The 19,623-nt window shown below is 56.0% G+C and overlaps 1 protein-coding gene across 1 annotated transcript; it reads right to left on the bottom strand.

Moving 5' to 3' along the window:
- Nucleotides 1-281: 281 nt before the first annotated feature.
- On the bottom strand, nt 282-10,202 carry SHISA8 (shisa family member 8). The gene is made up of 4 exons (XM_053942518.1): nt 9,218-10,202; nt 1,862-1,986; nt 1,615-1,755; nt 282-1,089 (listed from the first exon to the last, which is right to left on the bottom strand). Exons 1-4 carry the CDS (start codon nt 9,763-9,765, stop codon nt 776-778), a joined length of 1,128 nt encoding a protein of 375 aa, XP_053798493.1. The 5' UTR covers nt 9,766-10,202; the 3' UTR covers nt 282-775.
- Between the last annotated feature and the right edge of the window lie 9,421 nt (nt 10,203-19,623).

Raw genomic sequence — 19,623 nt, 5'->3', positions numbered from 1 at the left:
TGACCTTGCTTTAGAACAACGTCCTTTTGCTCCATCTCTTTGTTTCTCTGCTCCCCCTGGTAAAACTCTGTCAGAACCATTAAACTTCAGACAGAGGAGTTCTGTTTTTTGTGCAGCTGCTTGAAGGGTTTTGCAGTTGGCCCTGTAAGCTGTGTTCCCACCATGTCCCCCATTGCGGGGGGTTCCCCAGGCCCTGTGGGGGAGTGGGCTTTGTGCCCTGCTGCCCCGGGGGAAGGTTTGTGAGCAGTGTGACGTTCCCCAGCCAATTCATGCCAAAGCCATACAGTTTAATGTGTTATTTATTGACAAGGTGGAGGCTGGGGCAGTGGGGAAGGGAGGAGGCCGGGAGGGAAAGGGGCTGCTCGGGCTGTGCTGGCAGCATGGGCGCGGTGCTTTGAGTCAATTGCTCTTGCCCGCATCTCGTCAGAGGAGCCAGGTGGCAGTGCCTGGTCCCAGCAGGATCCGTTTCCAGTCTGTCCAGCACTGCCCCCCATCTCCTGAGCAGGGTACGGCTCTGACAGTGTTTCCCCGGCTCAGCCTCTTCCGGACGTGGGCTGAGAACGCCTGAAACTTGTCCGGCTGAGTCCCCAAGTGCCTCCTCGATGGTGAAGCGCAGCTGGCAGTCCGCATCCCTGGGGCCAGGAAGGACGGCGCGTCTCCCGCTCTGGCCAGCGTCGCAGTTTGTGTAAGTCCTGTGCTGCTCTCCGGTGAGCTGCCCCCGATGGCAGCAACTCTCGCGTGAGGGGGCAGCCCCCGTCCCCGATGGCACTGGCCGTCAGACGGTGACCTCGGTCTTGCTGTTGGTGGCGAGGTGCCGGGAGTGCTGCCCGTACAGCGAGGTGGAGGGGCCGAAGGCCTCGGGTGGCCCCTCAGGGCGCAGGGTGGCCAGGCCCGGCCGGCGGGGGCCGCGATGTGGGGCCCCCTCCCAGCCCCCCGGGAAGGCCAGACCCCCTGGCACCTTGGGGCCCTTGGCCTTGGGCAGGGGGCAGCCCTCGGCCAGCACCGGGGTCTCGGCTGGGAAGGTCAGTGTGCTGGTGGGGGGTGGCTCCAGCCCCCCGAACCGCCTGTAGAAGTCCTCGGTGGCGCTCTCTGTGGGGACAAGTGTACAGTGTCACCCCTCCAGAGACACCCCTTTCTGCTGGCACAGGGGGGACCAGGGAGGGTGCAGTGGTGGAGATGGCTGGGATGGAGCTCTAGGAGGGATTCTGGGTGCTGGGGGATATTGGCAACGAACTGGCTGGGCAGTGCTGTTGGGACATCCCATGGAACCGATTGCTGAGCAGTGCAGTGTGTCCACGTGGATCCTGAACCCTGATGGGGTGGGCAGTGCTTCAGGTCTGTGTGGGATCCTGGGTGCTGGTTGACTAGGAAGTGCAGTGGATCTGTGGGGGACCCTGGGCACTGACTGGCTGGGCAGCACAGCTGGCTGGTGGAGTGGTGGAGGAGCTGCAGAGTTTCTGCTGTGAGCAGCCACCCCAGGAACATTGGGAAACTGGGATGCTTGTCCTGCCTATGCCCCTTTGTGAGCCCCGTGTCTCTCCTCACTTGATTTCTAGGGTCAATAGGGTGCATGTCCCCAGCCACCATCCCATCCCACACGGCAGCAGCACTCACCTCCAACCTTGAGGGTGGTGTAGGAAGTGTAGTCCGGGGCTGAGAGGGCCAGGCTGCTGGCCAGCGGTAGGTGCTTGCCGTGGCTGTGGGGCCGCCCCAGTGAGGGGGCAATGGCCACCGCGTTGTTCAAGGGTGGCTTGTCTGGAGAGGCAGAGATGGGTGGGGGCTCAGCCATAGGCTGCACACTCCCATTGCCTTTATTCACTCAAGGGAACTTTTTTTTCCCCCCACCACACCAGTGCCTTACCTGTGCTGTTTCTGGGGGGCCCCCGGGCCAGCCCCTCGCTCAGCGGGACCTGCACACCCCCCATGAGGCTGTCCATGTTCTCAGAGGGGCTGTGGCTTGGCTGCTTCAGCAGATCTGTCAGTGTCCTGGAGAGGGGGTAGAGGGCTGTTAGAACAATATCCTGCTCCCCTGGGACCCCCTAATTTGTCCCAGCCCTGAACTCCACTCTGAAGGCAGAGCTAGGCAGCCCGGGGCTAGGAAAGAGCCACTGGGAGCAGTGCACCCAGAGTGCCCCCAGGCTTTTGCCGCCTGGGATAACAAGTCTAACAGCTAATTGGGATATGGCTGGGGCTGAGCCCTCCCAGAGCTAGGAGCATCAATGGGTAAGAGTGGTGAGGGAGATGCATGGCTTGGAGCAGGCTGCAAGGGGTATGATGAACTGAGACAGAGGAAACTGATCTGATGAAAGCTGGAGCAACACCTCTGGGATGCTCCCCTGGAGCGAGAGCCTGGTGGAACAGGGGAGAGGAAGCAACACCTCCACTCAAGTACCTTCGAAACAGAGAAGACCCCAAGGAAGGGATTAGAGAGGCCACTTGCGCCCCTATGGGGAAGGAAATAAACTAGTGGCAGCCTCTGGCGCAGGCGCTGTCTGTGCTTAACACCCTCCTTGTAAGTAACAGCATTAAACATTAAACATCATTACATAAGATAGAGCCCTATTTCGTTTCACATTCATGGACAGAGATTCTGCAGTCCCACCACAGCACGCTGGCAATGCCAGAGCGAGGCATGCTGATGGTGCCAGAGCAGGGCACACTGGACATGCCAGAGTAGAGCATGCAGGCAATGCCAGAGTGGGGCACAGCGGCAGTGCTGGAGCAGGGCACACTGGCAGTGTCAGAGGAGGGCACGCCAGCAACGCTGGAGCAAGGTACACCAATGCTGATGGTGCTAGAGGAGGGTACAACAGCAGTGACAGAGGGAGCACGTTGGCAGTGCTGGAGCAGGACCTAGCCATGTGCCACTGCAGCCTTTGGCAGCAAGTCCCAGAAGTGGATGGGATGCTCCTGCTGGCACTGGGCTTTGTGATGAAAAGACACACCATTCCCCCCGCAGAGACTAGGACTGCAAGAGTGCAGGGGTGTCCACTCAGGGCTTTTTTTGGCTCGCTAATCCCCAGCTCACTGTCAGCATGCCTTGCGCCTCGAAGGCTCTGGCTGGCTCACAGACACACACCGTGAGCTGACGGTTAGCAAGTGGTTGGACGATAAAACAGCAGATGAAACTCAACATGCATAAATGCAAATTGGAGAGGAAGGGGGGAATAATCCTGACTTGATAGATGTGTCAGCTCATGGCACCAGAGTGCTCAAAAACCTAGTAAACGTGATGCTTGGAATTTCCAGGAAAAGCAGTGAGAACAAGGAAGAAAGCAATGACTTGTACCTGGGGGATGCTTATACTTGTGAGGACCTGAGGGAGTCTTTTCCTCCCAGTTTGGAATCAGTCAACATCACAGGGCAGGGGCAAGAGCACAGCTACAAGGAAGGGTCACTTGCCCTGTGGGTTAATTTCACATCATTCTTGGGAAGCTTTGTGAAGCAATCCCTCTGGGATCACTTAATCTCCAGATGGGCCAAGAGAACCCTGATAGAGCTGAAGAAATTGAAACGAGCGAGGAACAAACCCTGGCAGCTGACCAGCTGGAAGGCAGCTTGGTGGAAAAGGGCCTGGGGTTCCTGGTGGACACCAAGTTGACCATGAGCCAGCAGAGTGCCCTTGGGACAAAGGCGCTGAATGGTTTCCTGGTCTGCATTAGGCAAAGTGTTGCCAGCAGGTCGGAGGAAGGCAATCCTTTCTCTCTGCTCGGCACTGGTAAGGCCACACCTCTGGAGTGCTGGCTCCAGCTCAATATAGGAGAAGCATGGATGTACTGGAGAGAGTCCAGGGGAGGGACACAAAGATAGGACTGGAGCATCTTTTATACAAGGAGAGGCTGAGAGAGCTGAGACTGTTCAGCCTGGAGAAGTGAAGGTTTTGGGGGATCTTATCAATGTATGTGAATATCTGAAGGGAGGGTGCAACAAGGACAGTGTCAAGCTGACAAGAGGTGGCAGGTGCAAACAGAAACAGGAAATACTGTTTAAATAGAAAAAACAACTTTTTTTTTTCTTTTTTCCTGCAGGAGTATTTAAATGCTTGACCAGCCCCCCTGGGGAGACTGTGGCATCTCCATCCTGCAGCTATTCAAAACCTGCACCTTCCCAGGAACCTTCCTGCAACAGACTGACCCAACCAGGGTTCAGGCCATGGATGCTGCAGTCAGAGAATCTCTGGCTACAAGCCTAGGCGGGCAGTGGGCTGTGCCTAGGCAGGGCAGAGGGAGGCAAGTCCTCTGAGCCCATGGGTGTGGGCTGTCAACTCAGGGAGCTGCCGCCTGTCAACTCCCACCTTCCCTGGGGTGCACTGCTCACCAGCCCCTCCCCACTGGACGCTGCCTGCTCTTGCCTGTCCCCAGGGCCAGTGCTCAAACAGGCTTGTTTCAACAGGAAGTTCAATGCGATTTGACCTATTTTTTAAATTATTTTTTCTTTTCCTCGGGTCTATTTATGAAGCTTGAGCAATCCTTTATCTATGACTTCGCTCCACATAAATCCGTCAATGCTCTTTCTCATAAATGTGCCCTCTGTGCTGACCACTCAGGGCCTGTGGACAATAACGATTAGCAACAACGGCTCGAGCAGCAATTAATGAGCTGTTTTGCTAAGGTGAGAAGCACGCACAAGTCCCCAGCACCAACAACACTTGGATTCACCCTGCCCTTGCACCATGAGTAGTGCCACTGGCCAGGGCTGCCAGTAGGGCTCTCAGGGACTGCAGCCCTTCCCTGGCTCATCCCCAGGTGATGCAGTGCAGGGAAGGTGGACATGGAAGGTGACACTATGGAGGAGCTGTTGTCTCACTGAACATCACCTTGGGGGTTTTGAGCCTCTGTCCTGTGGCTGGGGGGGCTTGAGGAAGGTCAAGCCACATCTCCCTAGGTCAGCTGGTGGTCTGCAGCACCAAGACGGATCTGGAGTGCAGATGGAGGAAGAGAACACAGAGCAGATGTAGCTTTAGACCTGCACTGCTCATTTGCAGAAAGTCCTGATGAATGGAACTGCTGAGGCCTCCATCCACACTCTGGCCATGGATGCAGAGAACATAAGGCCATGTGTGCGGGTGGCTTGCCACCCAGCTTGCCTGAGCATCAACTGGGCGGGCATGCAGCTACCTCCATGGCAAGCCTAGTTCTGTTTAAGGCTGTGACAAAGGTGCCCCAAACCAGCCTACTGCAAGACCTGAGACCAAGCACAGAGGCAGATCCAGAAGCAATAATGATGGAGGCCAAGAGATTTTCACAGTAGAAGCCATGCATGAAGCACTCATTGCTCCTGATCCATCCCCAAGGGATGTGCTTGTGTGGGAGCAGGATGCTGACCTGGCATGGCAGCCCAGCCCAGGGCCTGACTCACTTTTGGGAAGCCCAAGCCCCATACCCGGCAAGCCCAGCAGGAGAGAGTATGCAAGTCCTGGCAAGGGGGCAGGGAGCGATGGGGGGAGACAGGAGCACAGCCTCCAGGAGAGAGGAGAGATAACGAACTGATGGGGTGAAGCCACATTGCCATGAGCTGAACCCTTGGTGGGACACAGAAGGTGGCAGCCACTGGATGAGTGGAGTGATGAGGTTTGGAGCAGAGGTGCAGCATTCCAGGAGTCACAGAGCATGCTGCAGCCACAGGTTAGAATCCTGGCTGCTCACACTACCTCTGCACCCAGTGAGAGCCTCATCTTCACCTCCCGAGGTGAATAGCGTGTCTGCTCAGGGCAGGGGTGCCCATCCACGCAACTGAGCAGCACAGGCACTGTGGAACACGTGCCCAGTGGGGCTGGTACACTCAGGGATGCTCAGGAAGGTGTGGGGTTATCAAGGTGTCTTTGCAAAATGGAGTTGCAGTGGTGGATATTGGAGTTTGGGCAAAGTGGAAATGAGCATCCCCAAACATTACATTCAGTCTAGGGACAGATCTCCAGGTCTCCTTCCCTACTGGAGCTGGATCCTCTTTTGTCCCCCAGAGAGCCAGGGCAGCATGTGATAGCACACCATGCTGCCTGCAAACACTTTTTTTAGGTCTTCACCACAACCTGCTACCATGGACATCAACTGCAGGTGTGGCCCTGGACTTGAGCATTGCCAGAGAAACACCCAGCACAGCTGGAGGTGCAGTGAGGCCAAATTTGGGGACCCCAAATAGCATGGGGAGACCCAGGGAGTGAAAAGCCAGAGTTGAGCACTCACCTACTGCAGCTGCCCGGGCACCTGCTCCTAACAGCTGTTTTGCCCCTCTCCAGAATTCCCCCTGCTCCCTAGGAGGCTGCTCCTTGCCCAGTTCTCCTCATAGGGTTGTTCACACCAGCTGTAAGTTTGCAATTCCCACGCAGGAGGTTTTCTGGGAGAGGTCCGGGGCACGTGCTTGCTCTCAATGTAATAGGCACAGACAGATCCTGGAGGCCCCCAAGGACCCAACGTCCTCGGAGATCCGGGGACTGAATAAAAACACAGGCAGGTGTTCCTGACTCAACGCGGGGTTTGGCCAGGCTAAGCGAGTGCCGGGGACAGATGCCAAGCATGAGCTGAGCAGGAAGGAGAGGGGATTGCAGGAGCTGCCATAAGGCCCTGCAGGAGAAAGGCGGATGAGGATGGGAGGACAAACCAGGTAGCTGCAATCACTTGAGCACCCACTTCCCTGGATGAACCAGCAGCCAAATCCATGAGGAGACAAAGACATGTTGGAGATGGCCAAGGTGTGGGAGTCTCAGGACAAGCTAGACACAGACTCAGGTTCTCCATCAGAGGGGAGCTAATGGACTTTTTGCATCTGGTCGCTCTTCTTGGGTTTGGTCCAGGACCAGAACCATGACAAACAACATCTGGAGGTGCAGAAGTGGTTGACCTTACACCCACCCCCATGCGAGAAACCTGCAAGCAGCAGTGGTAGGAGCTGTCCAGGGCAGCAAGAAGTGCTCCCCAGGAGCGGAAAAACCCTGGCGGGAGGGAGGTACAGGAATGGAAATCAAGACAACCGTGCAACAGGGAGCTGGCCCAAGGCCATGATGCGGTGCCCAAGGAGCAAATGAGAAGCTCCTACCTGAGGCGCCAGGGGAGAGGCAAGGTGGCACTGCCCATGCCTTGGACCATGTGTGTGTACAGTGGCAAGGCAGGTAGAAATAACCCTGCTGTCTCAGAGGCACCAAGACGAAGCATATTCCTCCAGCTGCCCAGGCACAGTGGAATGGAGGTGACAGCATCCTTTTTTGGATGCTGATGCCATGTACCCAGCCTTTAGCACTGTCTCCATTGGCCCAGCACCCTGGAAGTCATGTCAGCCTGGTGTCTTGCGTGGTTCCTAGGGCTCTGCACCTGATGCACCACTCCTGCCCTGCCACAGCTTTCCAGTCACCATCCCTGTGGAACCAGAGCTGCTCACAACTTGCACAGAAGGACACAGGGCACAGAAGAGGGCAAGACTTCTCCTAACTTCTGCAGTTATAGCAGTGCCCTTCTGATTTTGTCCCTCAAAGGTGGATGAGAAAAACTCGTCTTCTCCCAGTCTGTATGCTAGTGCCCAAAAGATCTGTGGCTTTATGCAGAACAGGCACCTATCTCTCCAAACTCAGTGGGAAAATTCAGGCTTGCATGAGTTTAGAGGAGGGGGGGACCAGGGGAAACACATGGCTCCAGCAGTGCAGAATTGAGGCTACCCAGCCCCTGGGTGAAAAACAGCCCCTGGTGAGTGGCAGCAGTCCCACCAACATCTGGTGGTGGGAGAAGGCAATACCCAATGGCAGGGGATGAGGACATGGGTCTGGGTGTCCCAGGGTCTGACCCCTCCCTGAGAACAGTATCTCCTTCCCAGGAGGTGGGGGGGATGACCAAAAAAAGACGCGGCGGCAGGCGAGTGGAAGGGGATCAGGAGGCTGGCGGAGGCCGTATTGATCCTGTCAAGGTGCCAGCACTTCCTCAGGCAACACAGTGGGAGGTGTGGGCACATAGCAGCACACAGCCAGGCTCCCTGCCAAGGTGGGGGCACAGCATGGATCCCCCCCAAAACTGCCTCTTGTGTCTCAGGAGGGTCCTGTGACCCTCCTCCATGGCTCAGGATGACCCTTCTCCAACCAGGGGTGATCAGCCTCTGTTCCCCTGGGTGGATGCAAGAAGTAGGATGGGTCTGTATTTGGGGTGCAGCACCCAGTGGCTGCGTAAGTCCCAAATGGGCAGGGGAAAAAGGGTGCTCCAGGGGAAGGAGAGTGTGTTGGTGCTGGGGGTTGCAATCCGGACAGTTGCCTGATCATCCCTATGAAATAATTTCCATCAGCCCTGCTTTTCTTTTTTTAAAAGCCAAAATTCCTTTAACAAAATGTCATGAAAATGGGTTTTTCTCCAGGCTTGATGTCCTCAGTGGGAAGATGCAAAGTAGAGCCCCAAAATGGGGAGAGAAGCATGTATTGGCAGCAGGAGGGAGAGGGGAAGATGCAGCGACAGCCACAGGGAGTTGGAGAAGGGGCAGGGGGTCTCCAGTGCCCAAGTGTGTCTGACACCTTGACCTTCCCCCCACCAGCCCTGTGCTCAGCCCCAGGAGCAGGCTGAAAAGCAACGGTTGGAGCCACAGGGCATGGACTCCAGGAAGAAGCTGCCCAACTTTCCACTGGAGGGTGTGCTCCAGGGGGTATAAGAGTGTGGACGCCCCCTGCATGGGTGTCCTGGTGCACAGAGCAGACACCAGGGCACACCCGTGCATGCGCATACACGTGTGTGTGCACACATGCACACAGAGTTGGCGCAGCAGTCACAGTGGAACTGTCATTGCCACCTCGTCTCCCCCAGCACTGCAAGCAAGGCTGAGATCAAGGGGACTGCAGTCCAGACCCAGTCTCACCTTCCTGGGACATTGGGAATCACACATTTGCTGGGGGGGGAGGCCACGTCCTATAGCTCACATGTCACCCACCCCACTGCCTGGTGGGTTGGCACTCCTGAGCCAGGGATGTGCCTCCTCAAGAGACAGAGCAGGTCATTTTGAGAGGAGATGGGTGTACAACCACCCCTTCTCGTGGAGGCTGTCGTGGCTGCCAGCGCTCCCTACCAGGTTAGTGTGCTACAGCCAACCCACTCCCTGGTGTTTCAGCATGCTGGACAGGGATTTTAGTGATCGCCTCACCCTCTTGGCAGTCCCAAGGTGAAGCCAGGGCTCAGTCTACGCAATCGGCTAGGAACATGAGCTGCCACCCTTGGGGAGATGAAGCAGGGAAGGTGGGGGGACTGGACCCCTTTACCTGGAGACGGTCATCTCTGTCTGGGGACCCTGTGCCTTCTCCAGGCCCAGCTTGGTGAAGATGCCCACCAGCACCATGATGGCCACCACACCACAGATGATGTAGACGATCATGTTGGTCTTGTCACGAGTGGGGTCCTCGGGGGTCTCGTCCACCCGGGCAGGCGGCTGGCCCGTGTTGACCCAGTTGGGGGTGTCGTAGTTGGAGCAGCCACTCTGGTCCAGCCGCCCGGGCTTGAACTGGCAGCAGAAGCGGTACCCGCAGGTCCCGCAGCAGTACTGGTAGATGCCGGCGTTGCAGTTGAACGGCGGGTCCCACTGTCCCATCACGTCGTAGTACCCGCGGCAGCGGTCCCCCCCCGGTGGTGCCGCTCCGGTGGGCGCGGGGACCGTGGTCTCCGGCGGCGGAGCCTGGCTGCTGTTCCCGCTCTCCCCGGGCCCCCCGGTGCTGAACTCGCCGCTCCACACCCGGCCCGGCTCCAGCAGCACCAGGCAGCAGATACCCACGACGTAGCTCGGCTCCATGCGCTCGCGGCTCCGGGGGGCCATCTGGGCGAGGAGACGAATTAGAGCCGCTCGCCCAGGACCGGCCGCATGGCCGCCGAAGAGCCCCGATGGAGGAGAAACGGGCTGGCAAGAAGAGGGGCGTAATGGAGAGAAGGCAAAAAAGGGTAGAAAAAAAGAAGTGGGTGAAAAATAAAAGTGCGAGGGGACGTACCCCCTCCCCGTTTCTCCCTAGATCGGCCGACAGGCAGAGATTCAGAGCAGGGGGTGAGGCGGGCGGCATGAGAGAGCCGCCGCCTCCCGCCGGCTGGGGAGGGGACGCGGCGGCGGGCGGCGGGAGCGGGCGGGCGGGTCGGGCGCCGGCGGCCGCCCCATCCCCGCTCCTCTGCCCGCGCCTCCCGGCACCGCGCTCTGCCGAGGAGACAGGGAGGAGAGAGAATGGAAAAGCAGCAAAAGCCCTTCGCACCAGGGCGGGAGGAGCAGGAGGAGCAGCAGCAGGAGGAGGAGGAGGAGTGCGGGGGAGAGGGGGAGGGAGCCGGCGCGGCCAGCGAGGCGCAGGGGGCTCGGCTCCCCCGCCGACTGACAGCCTCCCGAGGAAACCGGAGAAGGTCCTTCACCGAGTCCTCTGCCAGGCTCCCCGCCGCCACCGGGCGGCAGGACACCCGCCCTCCCCGTCGGGCAGCCGCCGCGGGCGGCCGGACACGCGTGGCACCAGTCCCGCGCTGCCCGCCTGCCCCCGAGCACCACCAAGCCCCGCCGCGGCACCCCCACTCGCCCGGACGGGAGCTGCGGTGCCGCAGGCGGGCACTTAGTGGTACAGGAGAGATGTATGCTGGGGGGACAAAGCCCCCGGGGTGGTGGGGTGCCCTTCTGCAGTCCATCAGCGAGGGAACACTTAGGGAAGGGGGCAGAGCAACAGTCCCAGTTCCTTGTGAACATCAGAGCATCCTCCAAGGCGAGCTGTCGACGGGGGGAGCTGTGGGATGGGTAAAGTGGGGCGCTTCTGGGGCACCCCTAGAAAGTCATCCTCTGCAGAGTCGGGATGCTTTTCAACCAGCCACTGGCTGGCCCTGTGTTTGGACTTCGAAGTTCAGACTTTCTGGGGAATGTGCACCCACAGCTCTGGTCCCAGGCTGGTACCACCCATAAAGGTGATATTCATCCTCACTGCCAGCTCCTCTTCCCAGAAGGGCATGATTTGCCTTTCCTGCTCTGGGGCCATTGTGATAAGAGCAGGATAGGGCAAACTGAGGGGCTGTTAGGCCCCTTGCCCAGCACTAACACATTGCACAGCCTGTAACAAGGGCTGGGGTGAGGAGCAGTGACATATAGGAGCTGAGGCTGCAGCCTCATCACCTCCAGACAGACCTAAATCCTGTAGCAGGGAAAGTCAGCAAATCTAGCATCACCACTGTGTTTTGGGGCATATATTCCCTCCATGCTCTGTGAGAAAGAGGATGAATAATGCGTTTTGCCTTGCCTGGTTTGTACTCTAACCTAGGGGATGTGGCTGCCCTTGAGCTGCATAGTGCTGGCAAAGGATACCCCAGCCCCCAGGCAAGTGGTGATATAAAAAGACATTATAATGATGGAGGTGGGATTAAACAGGTCGGGGAGGCTCACCTCCCTCTGGCAGATGCCTCCTTCAGGCTAGCACTGAAGCCCCATGGACCAGCCGGTCCTCAGGAGCGATGCCTTACCTGCCACACCACAGGGGGCAGGCTGAGGGTCCCACACTCCATGGGATGAAACACTCCATCATCATCCTTCCTGTGCATCATGGCAATCCGATATTTCAGGCTGGAGCTTTGCACAAAAAGCTTCCCACCCCATCGAGGGTGAAACAGTCGTGTGTTTTTCTGGGGGATGGATTTAGAGGATAAAATATCCTTTCCCTATTCACCAAGCCTGAGCCCTCCAGGCCCCTAGTTGCTTCCCATCTGGAGTCTGGCAAAAGTCAAAGACATTGAAAGCATGGATGAGGAGAGCAGCTGGAGCCCGGGACGTGTCCATCGGTCCCAAGTGCCTCAGCCTAATAGAGATCCATTAGGTAAGGTAGCTTGTAGCCTCCAGAGCTTCCTGAAAGATATAAAAATCTAGTGAGGCGGAAAAGCCACACTTTCCCTGCATCTCGGAGGGCTCTCTGATGAAAGGCCCCATCGTCTGGAAGTTGCAGACATGGGGGTCGTTACCACTAATAGCCGAAAGCAGCATCGGCCTTGAGAGAAGCTGCACAAGCAAAGTTTGCGGCTGCCCAGGTAACGCCAGCAATCGTTTCCCAGGCACCGGCTGATCGCTCCCGACGTGTGTGCGAGCAGAGTCGCCCCGGGGCCCGGAGAGTTTAACAGACTGTTAACAGGCAGAGCGAAAAACTGGCCAAAATCGGGGAGTTTGCTGGAAAATGGTTGCCTGGCATGACCTGGGAAAACGGGAACGGTTTTAAGGCGGGGGGGGGGGGGTGGGGTGTGTGTGTGTGTTTACAGAGTGTGAAGCAGCCGATTTAAAGGCTCTCTGGGAGCGAGAAGGAGGGAGGAAGAGCCGTTCGCAGGCGTTAGCTGCGTGCATCAACCCAAAAGGAAACCAAAGCCAAGGGCATGGTTCGGAGGAGAATCCGCCCGGCACGTCCCCGGCGCGCAGGGCCGGCCGGGGCTGGCTCCGTGCAGTGCTTGGCACCAGGGGCTGCAGCCCGCAGCCCCGCTGAGCCGTCAGCTCATCTTTGTCAAATAAGTGACCCAGCCTCTAGCTGCATCCCCAAAGGGAGGGGGTTGTGAGAGGGAAATCCTGTAGCTGTAGCTTGGCACCTACACTCTCATATCACTGGGAAGCAGAGGCAGGACCCGCAGGAAAATTCAGGTCAGCAGGGACCTCCGGAGAAAAAGCAAAGAACATGCTTGCAACATCCACGGACACTTCTAGGGACGGGGATTTGGGAGAAGAGCTCCGTTAGACTTTGACCACCAGCCTTGGAGGATGTCACAGAAATATTCCCCGTAGTGACAATGCCACCCGGACTACAGAAGGGTGTCTCTGTGCCTGCAGAAATAGGATATTCGGGCGGCTCAACACCGAGCGGGGAGGGATGCGCCGAGCCCTGACACTGTAAACAGATTGTTTCTGGCAGGGCACGGTAATCTGGAGAAGATCCTCTCTGTCACAGCCAGAGAGCCCAACAGACCCAGATCCCTGCTGATCATGGGGGTGCAAGCCTAGCAGAGCTGCCAAGCTCTTGCCCGAGGAACAGGAGGAAGAGGGAGCCATCACCATCATCAGTGTGAAGTAAAGCCCTTGGGAGCCTCCCTGAATGTGGGAGGATTTGGGGTGCAGTCAGCTCCTGAGAAAAGCTGGCAGTGGGTGTTTGGAGCCCCAAAGTTACCCAGCCAGCTCCCCCTCCCGCTACCCGGGGAATCAGAGACACTTTCCCCTCCCAAAAAAGTGATTTTTACCATGCAGGACTGAGCTGGACTCAGAGCCAAGGGGTGAATGAGGGAAAGGGTGCTGCTGTGGGATGGATGCCCCATCTCGAAGGGCTGTGCTACAATAGGAGGGCTACAGCACCTTATGTTTGTGTGCTGAGGAGTGCTGCCAGAGTGGGTTTTGCTGTTTGCAAATCAGCAGCTAACACCCGACATCATCATCTAGGAAGAGTTGAAGGCGAAGGAAGGCTGTCAGGAAGAGCTTCCAGCATGCCCTGTGACACTGTCCCCTGCCTGGAGGCAGAGGAGAGGCAGAGCTCCTGCCACTATCCCCTGGGGGTACATGGGGCGTGTGCATCTCCCCACACCTCCCACAATTCCCCAGGATACACCAGAGAAATCTGCTTCTCTCTGAAACTTTACCTACTGAAGCTGGTTCTGTTCCAGCCAAGGTTAAAGCTAGGGAAGAGTCTCCCCTTGCCTTTGCCTCTATGAGGGAAATTTCTTTGGCCATCAGCATCCTATTTGTAAGTTATGAGTTTTCTCAGACCCATTGTCTAGGACTGGGACAAGTGACCCCTGGACTGTGATTAGGGATCCCTGGGCTAGTGTGCAATAAGATGCTACTCCCCTCCTCACATTATCATAGGTTCAATGGATTAGGGAAACCAAAGCAGATCTTGGGCTGCTGGCATTGGAAAACTAAAGCAGGGGAAAGTTAAATGCACTGAGGGAGACACAGATATGAGGTGGCTGGGCCCAGAGCAACCACCATCCACCCTATTTCCAGTGCAATGTGCACAAGGGTTTTATTCTCCTCCCTGTGCTTGATGCTCTGGCTGTAAAATGGCTGTAAAAGAACAACTGTGCCTCATAATGGCTTATAGAGAATACAGAAGCATATGTGCTTTACCATTACCATCATAACTGCAAACATTCAAAAGTTGAGATTTGCTTCCAGCTTCCCAAACATAACTGGATTCGAATCCAAATGACATCCAGAGGAATGAGGAGAAAATCAGCTCAAAGCAAAGGCTTATTTTTAATTTATGTTGCAGTACGGGCAAGCAGGATCTGGGCTGGAAGCCCGAGTTCCCTCAGCTGCCACTGTTAGAGGGCAGCCGTGCCTCCACATACAGCACAAAGGTCCATGAGCATCAGCTGTGACCCCCAGGCCCCCAGGCTGTCTGCATATGGACTTTGCATTTAGGATTAAATTGGGAGGCAGTGCTGGTAAATGCTCCTCCTTTGCAGACACTTCGTACCCATCAGCTCGCTAGCCCAGGGGTTTTGCTGGCGCAGTCTGGAGGTTGTGTTTGGGATGGCAGAGTCTTTGCAGCCCCGTTTACACTCATCTGAGCTTCAGTGCAGTCAGTGGGACGCTGACCCAAAACTGTCCTCTCACTGGTGCCTGCAGGCTGAGCAGGAGCACCCCAGCCTCAAACCTTCTACACTGGGCTTGTGTGGCAGGTCCCTGCTGCTATCCTGGGTGGAGCCCGAGTATTTTCTCCTTTCCTCTTCAGAGTAAGTTTCTACCAGTTTTTCAAGCATTAAAAAGCCATATAAATACCTGGAAGCAGTAATGCACAGCTCAGCTTACTCAGCAGTGCAGTGGCATCTCTGGCTATGCACTCTCTCTCCACCCCCTCTGCTCTCACCCTTGACCACCCCTCATGCAACGTGCTGATTCAAACCACAATCATTTAGGGCAAAACACACCCAAAGAGAGAAAGGATGAGAGCAGCCATCGCAATGCAGGGCATCCTTAGGGCTCAGTGTAACAGCTGTATGTGAAGGGGGTCTGCTGCTGGGAGGATGGGAGGCAGCGGAGCCAGCCCCAGGCTGCTTTAGCCAACTGTGGAGCAATAAAAACCAGACCGTGGCAGCAAAAGGGACCAAGTGTTTCCCCTCCCGTGCTTCCCACTCCTGAGGTGGTCGTGGCAGTGAGCTGTTGGGGTTTGCTGGGATAGGAGGTTTAGGGTGCTTGTTCTGGTAGCCGAGGCAGGGTCTGCAGGAGGAGGCCATATGGCCGGGAGCAGCGTGCTGCGTGCTGTCCCGGCGTCAGACCGGCAGCAGCGGGCAGAGCCTCTCCTCGGGAAGGGCGGCCGTGCCAAGCACAGGCTCTGGCACAGGTGCCGGCCGGCTGCCAGGTACACTCAGGTGCTGCAGGCGGCTCAGAGCCCGCAAGGCAGCACGGCATGGCCAGCAGGGCAGGATGCCTCTGTGCAAACCAGCTGTCCCTCCTCATCCCCTGGAAGCAGGAGACGTGTAGGGGCTCATGACCCTCACACAGCACAAGTTTGGGCCAGGTGGATGTAACTGTGCATGTGGTTCTGGCGGGGTATGACTGTTGATGAAATTTTTGCTTCTACAAGACCAACATTTTGACATGGAAACAGAGGATGACTGGTGGAACATTGGCAGCAGGAGGACATCCATCTCCCCCTCTGCTATCTCTTCCCTGTGCAGGGGGACAGGCTCTTCTAGCAGAGACTTGAAGGAGCTCAGCACACTCCTCTCATGATAACTCTTTTCCAGCAAAAGGCTGGCTCCACAAAAGGCTCCCAGTCCACTGGGCTCCTGCCCTTTCTTGAGATGCTAAGGGGAGAAGAAGGGATGTGTCCTGAAAAAGAAGAGCTTCAAGTAGATACCAGGGAAGGCTTGTGAGCAGAACAGAACAGGAAAGATCCTTAATTAAAACCAGGGAAGGGCAGGGAAGACCACAGAATCAGTTTGGCTTTTCCAGTGGAAGAGAACAAGGGTGAGAAGATAAAGAAAACACAGAGGTGTGGATGTGCAATGCCCATGCACTGCCTCTGCACAGAGCAGAGTGCTGCCTTTGGGACCATCACTTTCCTCTGCCTGCCCTTCCACAGGCGCTGGTATGTGCCAAGCTGCCTCTTCCCCTCTGCAGCAGCAAACTGCAGGCCCTCTGTGCCCTTGGCTTCCCAAGAGTGTCCCAGGATGGATGTACTTGCCCTTTGATGTCTCTTTTCACTGGATTACAGAGGAAGGAGAGGGCTTTGCTAGCAGAGGGCTGGCTGTGAGCAGAGCTCCCTTGCCTGCTGGGAGCCTGTGGGCTTTTGAGCCAGCTTCATTTTGGCATGATCCGCCTTTGCGAGTGAGACCTGCTGAAGATGGCCCAATCCTATTAGTGGCAGGGATTTGCTTCAGGTTTCCTACCATTACCCTGATGACATTTTGTTGTTCAATAAGCCTCTGTCTTTTGGGAGACTAAAAATCAAGCGTGCCACTTTCCCACATAGGAAGTGGGAAATGCGTACCATGCCGGCAGCAGTCTCGCTGCAGCAATCAGGAGTCACCTTGGTGCTCCTACCAGAGATGTCATTTTCCTTCTGCCTCCCAAATCCCAGCCCAAGGACAGGACAGATGCCACCAGCAGCAGGGATTTAGGTGAAACAAGTCCTGTGTTTTCCACACAGAAAGAGCAAATTAGTGAATAGCTTTGAGACTAATACAAGGACAGTTAGTGGGTGCACTCACCAGTTCCCCCAAGGAGAACAAGGGACCAGGGCACACTGAAAACTCCTATGACCAGAGACGTAGGAGGATCCATGGCAAATCTTGGGGAAAAGAAGGGAAAAGGAAAATGGCAAGATATTAGCTCCCAACAAATAATTTCTGAAGGTCTGTGTGAGGTTTGCAAAGTGCTGAGGCTGGATGAGGGGCTCAGTAACTACCTGCAGCTCCACAAAGGACAGGGTAAGGGGGATAATATACTGTGAGGGGAATAGTAGTAAATTAAGCAGAACAGGAGAAAAACTGAAAATCCTGACAGAGAGATGTATGTGGCTATATACAGGCCTCAGACTGGAGCAAGAGAAGCACCATTAAAAACATGCCAAAAGCAGCAGAGAGGGATCAGGGTGGGGGATGTGACAGGTCTGCTCTCACTTCTGCAGCTGTCTGAGTGCGGCACCAGGGTGCAGGTGGAGGGGGCTATGAAAACTCCTGTGAGTTGGCTGATACTGTGGGCAGGGAAGGCATGTGATCAAGTGAGGAGAGCTGTGTTTAAGCCTCCCAGGTACTAATCCTCACTCATCACTCCTCTTGGGCGACCAGTTCACAGTCTCATAGTTCTTGCAGAGGCAGATGTCCCTGATGTCCTCCAAATGGGGCTCTCACTGCTGGACATTCATCTTGACATGCTGTGCGGTTGCCCTCTGGTACTGCTCTTGGCCTCATCCTTTGCTTTCTGCCCCTCATGTTTTGTTTCAAGATGTACCATCAGCCTTTTGCAGTCAGAGAATGATGATGGCCCTGCCCTGGCTGGAGATGGGTTGTGGCTGCCGGAGCAAGGGGGGGTAAATGCAGGGATGTGGCTGCCCTGATAATTTTTAAGGAGCTTTTTTTTTTTTCCCCAATATTAATATTTGTTACAACCAGTGGAGGTAATTGCAAATATGAGGAGAAAAATAAACTCTTGGCATCCACCAGCAGCAGGTTTCTCCTTTACCAGTGGCAGCATGGAGAGCCCAGCAGGCTTGGGCCATGCCCAAATTAGGTGCAAAAACTCCCATCCACCATGTTTTTTAATCATGGAGCAGCTGGCAGGCATGGGGTATATGGTCCTGGCACCGCTGGAAAAGGGAAGCCATGTGCTGAGCTGGGAGCTGGGAGAAGAGTTTGGCCAGAGGGCCCCTTCCCCAGGGTCCTGCCTGGGGCATGGGAAGAGGGAACCACACCCTGGGCAGAAACCAAGCTGGCTCAGGAAGCTGCTTCCCAGCCTGCCCCAGAGATTCCATGTTAGCACACATGTGTCACTGAGCACAGCATGGCCAGAAAATCTCCCAATTTCTGCTCCCTTGGCATTTAGGAGACTAAGACCAGACCCTGGGCCTCTGATTTTGGGAGGCAGGAAGGATGCAGAGTGATAAAGATTTGCAAACATGGGAGCTCTCTTACCTCATTTTGTCCCTCTTGAGTGAAGGCTGGAGCCCCTGTTTCATGGAGAAGACTGACAGTTCAAATCTGCTCCAGGTAAAATACTTCCAACACTTCAGGAGAAGGAGAAAAGCCCAGACACTTGCACCATCCCACAGTCTGAAGATAGTATGTGCATCAGAGATACCAAATGGTTCTTTGGAGGGGCAGGGAAAGTTTTAGTATTGATCTCACATTTAGATGTTTAGCTCACATTTCCAGATTGTCCTTCAGCTCTGAACAGGAGCTTGCTGGCTGCGTGGTGACAGTGGCCACCACCAGCCTGCCCTCATCAGGCAGCAGGACCAGTGGGAGAAGGGATGGCCGGGTTGGTGGTGGCAGGGAAATGTCATGCCTTGCTGAGCAACAGAATTGCTAAGAGAAAAAAAGCTCGGTCTTGAAAATTAGCAACACCTGAGTGGCCCTTCTGCCGTCTTCCACATCATCGCCAGAGACAGTTCCCTGTTGCACCAGCTTTACCTCAGGGGACGGATGCTACTGCAAGCCGTGCTGCCCTCACTGCCACTCTCATGCCACTTTCCCTCCCTGACCTGCCAGGCAGGCTCTGTGGTTTTAGAAATCAAAGGTGCTGGAGCTCCAAAGGCCCTGCCAGGTTCCCCACCCACCAAAGTGCCTGTGGGGCTCTGCCTTCATCAGCAAGGTGTGGGTTTCTAGTCATTCTTCTCACAGAGAAAAGACTTGAAAAGGTAAAATGAGTGTAGCCTAGAGGCTCAGGAGCCTGAGATGAAATTTTAAAAGTTCCAAATCTTCACTTTTTTTCCTTCTTTCTGTTCTACTCTCACAATCTTTATGCTAGTTTTTGGCTTTCTGCAGGCTTGGCTCCTGCCCTGAGGTGCCTGAGGGTAACATTGTGCCAGAGCCCCCTGAAAGAGCTGCTGGTATTCTGGGAGGGCTCTGTAGTCTCTTCCTGCAGCAAAGATCCTTTCCCCCCAGAGTGGGAGAGATGGGCTGCTGGCACCCACCCCACTCCCCCTGCATGTGTTGGGGGTCCCAGGCAGTCTGCCAGCCCCTCACTCTCCATCTGGCTCACACCAGGGTGAACAATCCCTTCTGCACAGTGTGCCTGGAGCTGTGGCTCCTCTCTGGGACATCTCCCAGTGAGCTGGTCCCCCTCCCTTCGCCTCTTCCCCAGGGCAGCCAAGCTGCGTGGCTCTGTGCAAGTGCAGCAGGAGGACAGATCTGAGGAGACAGGAGGAAAACGAACTCCCTTAAATGTGATGGAGGCAACTGCCTGGTTCTGTCAGCCATTGCCCCCTCTGCCCCCTCCTCTCCGCACCCAGCTTGTCTCCTGCTGTTTTTCTCTCTCTCTGGGTATAAGATGTCACAAGGATTAGGCCCAAATCTCCCTGGGTGCTGCACTCACCCCATGCTCATCTCTTGAGGTCACCTTGAAGTCAAGCACTGTCCCCTCTAAGCCGGGAGTTGGCCACAAAGGCGACTGCAGTGGAAATCTCACCCTTGAAACACCAGGTGGGAGCAGATGTGAAGCTCTGTAGTCACCCTTCAGGAATAAACCATTTTAAAT

This window comes from Vidua chalybeata, chromosome 5, assembly GCF_026979565.1.
Source record: "Vidua chalybeata isolate OUT-0048 chromosome 5, bVidCha1 merged haplotype, whole genome shotgun sequence".
Classification (NCBI taxonomy): domain Eukaryota; kingdom Metazoa; phylum Chordata; class Aves; order Passeriformes; family Viduidae; genus Vidua; species Vidua chalybeata.
Note: the sequence above shows the minus strand (reverse complement) of the source record. Positions and strands in the feature narration are given on the sequence as shown.

What these genes read in the sequence shown, in the direction of transcription:
- SHISA8 (XM_053942518.1), bottom strand. Translation starts at nt 9,765, where the DNA reads ATGGCCCCCCGGAGCCGCGAGCGCATGGAGCCGAGCTACGTCGTGGGT. An exon ending in ACAGAGATGACCGTCTCCAG is followed by an intron (nt 1,987 to 9,217) that starts GTAAAGGGGTCC and finishes CCCCCTCTCCAG; the next exon opens with GACACTGACAGATCTGCTGA. An exon ending in CACCACCCTCAAGGTTGGAG is followed by an intron (nt 1,090 to 1,614) that starts GTGAGTGCTGCT and finishes TTGTCCCCACAG; the next exon opens with AGAGCGCCACCGAGGACTTC.